The 9,758-nt window shown below is 46.3% G+C and overlaps 1 protein-coding gene across 2 annotated transcripts in view; it reads left to right on the top strand.

Annotated features, from left to right (window-relative positions):
* The first annotated feature begins 8,810 nt into the window (after window positions 1-8,810).
* Abcd4 (ATP binding cassette subfamily D member 4) overlaps window positions 8,811-9,758 on the top strand; it is a 15,319-nt gene continuing 14,371 nt past the window's right edge. For both annotated transcript variants that reach the window (XM_021202371.2, XM_029541039.1), the window contains exon 1: window positions 8,811-8,892. In XM_021202371.2, coding sequence (XP_021058030.1) covers window positions 8,855-8,892 — 38 coding nt within the window. In that variant the 5' untranslated portion in view covers window positions 8,811-8,854. The remainder of the gene's footprint in view (window positions 8,893-9,758) is intronic.

Raw genomic sequence — 9,758 nt, 5'->3', positions numbered from 1 at the left:
TAGCCCTGGTTGTCTTGGAACTCACTTTGTAGACCAGGCTGGCCTCGAACTCAGAAATCCACCTGCTTCTGCCTCCCGAGTGCTGGGATTAAAGGCATGTGCCACCATGCCCGGCTGAAATGGTTATTCTTAAATCAACTGGCTACGAGAGGCGGGGCATATCTATATAATCCTAGCCCTCTGAACAAGGCAGAGGCAGCAAGCAAGAGATTGCTGGTCATTTAGGTGATACAGCAAGACTTTGTGGGTCTTTTGAAAATCCACGAAGGAATAGGACAAACTAGCAGATATCTGTGTGTCTGCGTGCTGGATGGGTGTCTGTCACCAAATACCTTTTTCCTGTGTTAGCCTTTGGACCTTGCGGTAAGGGTAGTAATAAGAAATGGAGGTATAACACTGCTGACTACTGCTAGGACCTAGTCCGCGGTAACACATACCAAAGTGGGAAGACCTAAGAGGTAAGGGGTGGGGCTCTAACTAGTGTACACCCTTTCCCAGCCTCCTGTTCCCAAAAGTGACATTTCCCCCCAAGCAGTTGGCTTGTTGTGGGTGGATTGTTTTAAATTTGTATTTCTTTTATCATTATTAATGATAAATCTTATTGTGATTAATGATACATGATAATGGTCTTTGATACACTGGCCCACAACTTCAAAGTTGGAAGCACTGTGGACCGATCTTAAAAGATCCTCATTTTCCCTGAGGGTGAGCCTAGTTAGGTAGAACCTGACTTGCAAAAGAGGGAGTCATACCTGTGGCATCTGATTCAAGCTGGGCTTGGAACCCCTCAGGGTAGCTCCCAGAACTAAAGGACAACCAAGTCTTTCCCTAGCCTACCCTTGGTAACACAATGCGCATCTCAGAGGTTAAGCAGGTCCAGACTGGGCTAGTCCTGACGACAGGAAAAGCCAAGTTTATGCTTGTGTACAGATCTGGGCATATCGGTAACAGCAGACCAGAAGAATTTGGACAGGGCAGCAATCCTCAGTCTTGCACTCAAGGTGTGGAAGACCTGGATTCACATCTTAGTGCTTAGCGTTAGGTCCTGCTAATGCTGAGGAGAGCAGACAAAAGCCATTTCCTGGATCAGGGGTAAGTGCTCAGTGAATAAGTTACATGTACCAGTGGATAAATGAACTAGCTGAGAAAGACAGGGACCAATGTCCTTCAGGGAAGCTACCAAGGCCAGAAATCGGGGTAGTGAGATCTGGCAAAAAGCTTCGGGTTACCGTGCACCCCTTTCCGCTGGGCTCCTGTGTTCCCATTGTGCTGTGTGTTACCCTATACAAAATATCTGCACCTGTAGTCTGAGCTATGGACGTACAAATACATCGGGTTCCCTGCAGGTTCCACAGGCAGCAGCCACCCTCAGCCTCCAGGGAACTACGGGGAGGATCTTAGGATCTCCTAGCCATGGAGCGGAGGAGAGGGGAGTGGGTTGGGCAGGCGGTAAAAGTGTGAATGGGGTAGTGGAGCCTTGGCTCCAGCTGTCTGGCACTCCCTGGAGCTGGCAGAGGATGAGCACCGAGCTGTAGACTCTGGACGCCTTTTGTCTCCGGCTTGGCTCCGCTTTGTAAAAAGTGGGGGAAGGGGTAAGAATCGTTGAAAGGTGTCCATTCACTGGAGCCCCCGCTGCCAGCAGGTGCGACTATGGGGGAGGGCCTCGCAGACTCAGGCCTAGAAGGTTTAGAAATGAGAATGGAAACTCAGCATGCCCCGGACCAGACAAACAGATTTCACAGCTTCTCGCCTGTCAGCCTGTGAACTTCCAAGCCACGTAGACTCCATCCTGCTTATTAGAATTTGGTCACAAACTGAAACCCCACCCACCCCTCAATTGTCATTCCAAACCCCTATCTCTCCAATTCCTAAATCCGGCAGAGCTTCCTAGGGCCCATAACTAAGGTTGGTGGATTTTTCTGAAGTTTGGGAGTTGACTTGTTTTTATTTTTCTGTGCTTCTTTGGGTTGAGCTTCAAAACTCCCAGCACTAAAGGCTGAGTGGGCAAGTTAGACTTCCCAGATAACCAGTGTCAGGAGTGGACGGACTTAGACCCGGGTCTAAATTGGAGTCCTCTTTCCAGCTCCATGAACCCCAGACAAGATAGCAACTCTGTTTTCTTTCGTTTCTTTCTTCTTTCCATTTGTCCTGTCTTTCCCTCCTTTCTCCCTTTCTTTCATACTTACTTTATTTCTGCGATAGAGACAGAAACAGCTGTGAGCAAAGAGGAAAGTACTCCCGAGAACCGAAGGGGACGAGGGAGACTGGACAGGTCCAAGACTCAAAATCCGTCCAGAGTCCCACAGTAAAATGCACAGCATGCCTCCCCTCCCCCTCAGAGGTCCCTGCACAGGTGTTTCTGCTTTCTTGTTTCTGTTTTGTTTTGTTTTGTGTTTTTGGACGCTGTTTCTTGAAACAGGGTCTGATTCTGTAGCCCAGACTGGTCTGGAAGTCACTGCGTAGCCCAGGCTACCAGCAAACTCAATATAAACCTCCTACTTCAGGCTCTTGAGTGCTAAGGTTGAGTGCTAAGCATGAGCCACAACTCCTGGTTTGAGTTAATGTTTAAAAAGCTCTTGATACAACAGAATCAGTGGTGGCTGACTTCCCTTAATAATCATGGGATCCTGGGGACATGAGGCACAAGCTCCAGCAAGGGTGGGTTTAATTAACTATATGTGTGTGTGTATATACATATATACACATTTATACACATACACATACACACACACACATATATAAAATTATGTCTGTCTGTCTGTGTGTATATATCATACGCACACCTGCCTGTAAGCCTGTGCTATGTGTCCCTACATTCTCCTTTGGAGGCTGAGGTCCACTCTTCCTCCATTGTTCTCCCCCATTTTTATTTATGTTTTTAATTTTTTCATTTACTTAGCTTTCAGTTTTGTTTAATTTGTTTGAGGCAGGGTCTTACTATGAACCCCAGCTGACCGGGAACTCTATATAGACCACCCTCTGCCACCAGAGTGCTGAGATCAAAGGCGTGTGCAACCGTTCCAGCTCTCTGTCATTTAAAAATTGTGTGTGTGTGCATGCACATGTGTGCATGTGCATGTGTGCACTTGAGTGAGTGTGTGCCCAAGAGTGAGTGTGTGTATGATGTCCATCACGGGCACACAATGTGCAGGGGTAAAAGGACAACGTTGTGGGTTCAGTTCTCCTGCCTTCTTGTGGGTTCTGGAAATTGAATCTGGCTCTCAAGCTTTAAGGTATGTCTTTACCAGTTGATGCATCCCATCAGCCGCTTCACCGTATTTTCTGAGTCAGAGCCTCACAGAATCTTCAGATCAGCTGGCTACCTGTCCTCCAGGTTCTGCCTGTCTCCTCCCCTCCCCTCCCCCTTGCTTTCCCACCTGTAGGACAGTGGAGCAGCCAACACACAGACTGTGGTGGTATGACTAAAGGCTATGATGACCTACAGCATTCTGGGAATGTCACATCTGGGCTCTGTAGGGCACTTTTCCCTTGTATTTTCTCTTCTCTCCCTGTATAGAGATGAGGGAGATCCTTTGCAATTGGCCTGTCCTTTTAAGGAGGTTTTAAGGAGGTTGTGGAAAGACAGGCTTTTTTTTTTTTTTTTTTTTTTATGTGTCTGAGTGTTTTGTTTGCATGTGGGTCTGCTGTGCACCACGTGCATACACTGCCCACAGAGGCCAGAAGAGGATATCAGATCCCCAGGAACAATGCTAAGCCACCCAGTGTGGGAGCCCGAACTGGAACCGTGATCCTCTGCAAGAACAACAAACTATCTATCTATCTATCTATCTATCTATCTATCTATCTATCTATCTATCTATCTATCTATCTATCTGTCTACCTACTTTACATCCTGATCCTGTCATTCCCCAGCTCTTTGTTTACAGGCTGGCCTTGAACTCCTGATTCTCCTTCAGCCCTGGAGTAATATTAAGGCAGGACAGAAAGATGGGGAATTCTGTTGAGATGTGGGAAGGGAAGGTGCCTCTCATCCCAGAGTTTGCCTGAAGTCTCTCACTAGCGGAGAACCAAGAATTCCCACACAGGTAATAATGTTTGCCTTTCCTCCCTCCCAGCTGTAACTTGCAAGTTTCTAGGGCCCTCATCAGAGACCCCTTTTAAAGACATGTTCTAAACCCCATATGCATCCCTCAGGGCCCCTATGCATTTTCTTATCAGATTGTAACCCCACCTAAGCCACCCTAGAATCTCAATTATTAAAAAGGGGAGCAGAGCAGGGAAGGGCTCTTAAAACACCACTGAGTAGCCACATGGCAGAAGCCTCTGAAATCCTTTAATTATACCAGGCACAGATTCTCACATTCTGGGCAAGGACTATACCACAAACACCTCAGCCCTCTGCCATCTCTCCCCGCCCCCAGAGTCCCATCATATAAAGAGCCCAATTTAGCTTTGACTTCCTGATCCCTCTGCCTCCTCCTCTCCCAAGTTGAGATCATTAATTCAATTTATTCTGTTCTGCAGAGTGGGAGATCAAGCCCAGGGCTTCACACATTGGAGGCAAGTGGCTTTCCAACAAGCCTCCTCCCTGTTTTAATTTCATTGTTTCGTGCTTTTATTTCATTGTGTTGTGTATTTGGTCTAATGGTGATGGAATCTTTATAAAATCTGGAAATGTGGAATTTGCAATACAATTTAATGGTTTGGTTTTTTGGTTTTTTGGTTTTTACTTTCAGTACATTCACCCCCACACACACACCCCTCCCCCCCCACCTGCCCCAGGATTTCTTTTTTGTAGCCCTGGCTATCCTGGAACTAGCTCTGTAGACCAGACTGGCCTTGAATTCAGAGATCTGGGGCCTCTGCCTCCTCAGAGCTGAGGGCTGGGGTTAAAGGCGTGCACTTCTCTGTCTTTTTCCTTTCTAGACCCTTGGCTTTGGTTTCTCCCCACCATCTTCCCATTGATGCCCTACAGGTAATGGTCTTATATAAACTGATTTTCTTGGCATTTCGGGGCTCCAGGTTAACTTCTGGAACAGGCACTTCCCAGGGCTTGCTCATGTCTTGCTTTGTTCTCAAAATACTGAAAGCTCCCTGTTTGAGATGTATCCCAGGTCTGGTCTAAAATGCACACACTCCCCCTAATGGTTTCCTAAAGAAGCACACTGTTGTTTATGTTTGCTTTTGTTTTGTTTTCCTGCTTTGCCCCCTTGAGGAAATTGTGTCTGATTGATACATTAGTGTCATTAATCTTCTCTTTAGGGCTCAGGACTGACTCAAGTTCCCAGCCAGCTGCCTGACAGGCCAGACTCATGTTAACTTACTGTTAACTGATTCATTTTTGGGAAGCTGGTGTAAATCTAACATGATAGAATATATAGAATATATATTTCTGTATCTCTAGGAGATACAGAAATTAAAAATGAAAGTTGCGAATCCTAATAAGGAATAATCCTCACTCTCTATGTGCCTTTTGCTATGTTAATCACCTTCCTATGAAGATCCTCCTTAACTCTCACCACAATGAGGAATGTCCCAACTTCTCTGCTTTGTAGATAAGAAGTTCAAAGGGACTGTGGAGCCTGGGCAAGATCACCCAGCTGAAAGGTTTCCAGACTGAGCTAAGGAAAAATGCAGGACACCCAGTGCATTTTAAACTGAACATAAGCGATGCAGAATGTTTTAGGATAGCATGTCCCAAATACTGCGCACAGCATTGTACTGAGAGCCCTACCCACCTGGTCAGTGATGGAATATGGAGAAATTCCAAGTCTCCTGATCCCCTGAGCTCACAGTGTTAGGACAGTGGAGTTCTTTCATGGGATTTTTTTGGTTTTTAATTCTATTACATGTATGCATGTAAGTATGCACTCATGCTTCTGTGTGGATGTCTGTGGATGTGAACGTGACACCATGCAAATGTGGAGGTTAAACAGCGGGCAAGAGCTGGTCTGCTCCTGTTATGTGGATGTTGTAAATCAAACTTGGATTCCACGCTTGTCAGCTTTACTTGACAAGCCATGCCCCCTGTCATATTTGTTTGATTTTTGAGATAGGATCTAAAGATGTGGCCCCAGGAGCCTGGAACCATCTGGATAGTGCAGGTTGGCCTCTAACTGGCAGTGACTTTCCTGCTTTGATTTTCCTGCTTTGGCCTCCCAAGGGCTGAGACTATGGAATTCTTTCCAAAGCAAGGAACCTACTTGCTCCGTGAATATCAGCTGAATGGCTCATTACTGCTGTCACTTTTTGTGCTCCAGTGCCTTACAACCAGTACCAATGCCAGGAAGTCCTGGTTGATTTCTACCATGAAGGCTGCAACTTTTAATTGTGTGTGTGTGTGTGTGTGTATGTGCGTCCGTGTCTGGTGGGCAGTTCCTGTGTGTGCTATGTGTGGAGTGTATACACTAGCCAGTGTGGGTATACATGGAGGCTCAAACAGATATCTTTCCTCTGTTGTTCGTTTCTTTTATTTGATTTAGTATCACATGTGTCTAGGTGATTTGCCTGCATGTATGTCTGTGTACCATATTTGCGCAGTGCCTATCCAGGCCAAAGAAGTCCTCAATAGCCCTGAAACTGGAGTTATAGAGACAGTGGTCGGCTTCCTTTTAGGTACTGGGAACCAAACCTAGGCCCCTGGAAGCCAATGTTCCTAACTGTTGGGCCAGCTCTCTATCATCCTTTATTAATTTTCAATGTTTATATCTTGGTGTATTTGGCTGGTGTTTGTTTGTTTGTTTGCTTGCTTGCTTAAAAATCAGATTTTAGAAATCATACCCTGACGCATTAAGTTCTTCCCCCTGCAGAAATCTCGGTTCCCATCCTCTCAGACCTTCTGTTTCTGTGTCCTGAGTTGGCTGCCCCTCTCTATCATCCCAAAACGCTGTTTTCCATGCTGGGGAGCAGAGTGAGGCTAGAATTTTGGTCCTTTCTTCTGCTAAGGGATATTTGACAGCATGTTTTCTTTGGCTGAGTCAAGGACAACTCCGCTGCTGGCATCTTTCAGCTGCTCAGTCCTGAGACATTGCTCAGTCTCCTACAACTCACCTGACAAAGACCAGGTGCAACTGGAGTGAGTGTTGAAGTCGGGGGAAGCCTGTTTGCTTTCTTTGTTTGGTATCTTTGTTGTGGACACAGAGCTTTGGGTTTTTTTGTTTGTTTGTTTGTTTTCGTTTTGTTTTGTTTTGGTTTGTTTTTGGTTTTTCAAGACAGGGTTTCTCTGTATCGTCCTGGCTGTCCTGGAACTCACTTTGTAGACCAGGCTGGCCTTGAACTCAGAAATCGGCCTGCCTCTGCCTCCCGAGTGCTGGGATTAAAGGCACCCAGCTAACAGGGAGCTTTGTAAAGACAACCGAGCTTGCCGCTGAGCAAATCTAAAAGCCTCTGAAGGCAACTGGTAATTGTTACTTTGCTGACTCATGAGTGTTTGTTCCAGAGTTGGCCATAAGGATCAAGGGATAGGAAGATACATCTAGATGCAAATGCGGGGCTCTGTGAAATGCTACTGTTTCCTTGAATCTCTCATTGGGCACTTTAGTCAGTTGATAAGCATTTCCTACATTCCTCGGTTAACGAGACACATCAGCTGGCTGCAGTGAGGTGGCACATACCTTTGATCCCAGCACTTGGAGGCAAAGGAAGGCGAATCTCTGAGTTCCTGGCCAGCCTGGTGTAGACAGTGAATTTCAGGACAGCCAGGGCTACACAGTGGAACACACTATGTAGAAAAAAAAAAAAAAAAGAACAAACAAACAAACAAAAAACCCAAAACAAAAACAATCTAAAAACCAAGCCAAACCAAACCAGAACTCCACTATAAATCGGTAGTGTTGAAAACTGCAAATATAAAGTCAGAATCCTCTGCCTTTTTTCCCCCCTTGAGACAGGTCTCCTGTTGTCCAGGCTAATCATGAACTCAGCGCTTTCTATGTATCTGAGGCATATCTTGAACTCTTGATCCTTCTGCTCTACCGCCTCAGTTCCAGAATTACAAGGCTGAGCTGCCATATATGTCTGGGAAAGTGATTTATGTGTTTATTTCTGTAGTGCTGGGGACTAAACCCAGGGCCTTATGTATGCCATGCAAGTCCTTTACCACTAAGTCACATCAACCTGACTTAAAAGATCATACTGGGGAGAGATGGAACGTCCTGGAGAGATGTCTCAGCGGTTACAAACACTGGTTGCTCTTTCTGAAGCCTTGGTTCTGTAACTAGAGTTCCATGGACTCCAACGCCCTCTTCTGGCCTCTGCAGCCACCAGGCACGCACGTGGTACTCATACACGAAGGCAAAAACACATTCCTATACATAAAATACACTTTCAAGAAAATCTTGTAAATCATGCTGGTACCAGGAGGCTGGCTCATCCCGTGAAGGCTTTTCTCGCCAATCCTGACAACCTGAGTTGGCTCCTCGGGAACCCTCACGATGGAAGGAGAAAATTGACTCCTCGAAGTTGTCCTCTAACACTTATGTCCTGCCTCACAGTTCGCGCGAACACACACATAGCTGAGTAAATAAATATGTATTTTTTAATTAATTAATTTTTAAAAACAGATCACGCTGTCTTCTCTGGGAGAAAGTTACATTCGGAACTACCAGTTGGCAAAAGAAACCTCCCAGCCCCACAGGGGGCGCTCTGGCCGCCCGGCCAGCTTTATAACCTCCTGTTACTCTCTTGTTCTTCAGGAAAGCCTGCGCTTCCGGGAGCAGCCGCAGCGCAGCCGAGCCGGGAGAGCCGCAGCCGAGCCGTCCTCTCTATCCAGTGCGTCTCTGTGGTCGCCGGAGTCCCTCCCCTTTTCTCCCAGGGCGGGGCCCCGAGCTCTGCGGACTCTGTCCCGGGAGGACTCCGGGCTTGCTCGGTCGCCTCGTCGCTTGCATCCCTGGTCATGGCGGTCCCGGGACCCACAGCCCGAGCTGGTGCTAGGTGAGCAGGGCTAGTGAGGACGGCCGGGTGGCCGGGTTGTCAGGGACGCACTGCCTGGGCAGTGGGGAAGGGGCTGCTTCCCTGCGGGTCCTTCCTCGAAACTGTCCTTCAGTTTGGACTCTTTGGAACCCTGGCTGCACAGAATGGGGTTGACGCTGTCTCACTCTAGGTACTGCGGACCCCCCTCTTTTAGCATCTTCCTCCCTTAGTTTTCATTCTCAATTCCAATCCGCTCTTGGCACACCCTCCTCTGCATTAATTTCTTTTTCAGACCCTATACTTAAATTGTCGTGTTACCTTAAAATATATGTTGACTTTGCATTCATGAATCATGTTGCGATTTTTAAAAGAGAAAAGAAGTTTTTAAACCGAGCATTGGATTTTTTAGGTCATCCATGCTATATGACTTTTCACTCCTGACTGTTGGTCAGTGTCACCCTGGATAGACTCTATTTCCCTAGTAAAGGATATCTAGATTCTAGATTACTTCCAGTACTTAAAGCACCACAAAGTATGCCGTAATGAATATCCTGGCGATTGTCTCTTGGTAGATTCTGATGATTTTTCTTTAGGTTATCCACCTCAAGATAGGATGCTGAGCCATACTTAATTCTACAATGTTTTTGAGTGGTCACGTCCAATTTATAGTTCCTAACAGCAATATATAAAGGTTCTGGTGTCCCTTATATCCATCCCCAATATTTGGTAGTTTCTTTTTTCTAATATGTATTGATGCATGTAAGATGGTATTCTTTTTTTTTTTCTTTTCACTTTTTTTTCCCAATTTTTTATTAGGTATTTTCTTCAGTTACATTTCAAATGCTATCCCAAAAGTCCCCTATACCCTCCCCCACCCCCCGCTCCCC

This window comes from Mus pahari, chromosome 7 (genome assembly GCF_900095145.1).
Source record: "Mus pahari chromosome 7, PAHARI_EIJ_v1.1, whole genome shotgun sequence".
NCBI classification, from domain to species: domain Eukaryota; kingdom Metazoa; phylum Chordata; class Mammalia; order Rodentia; family Muridae; genus Mus; species Mus pahari.
The sequence above is the reverse complement of the archived record's forward strand: the minus strand, read 5'-3'. Positions and strand labels throughout refer to the sequence as shown.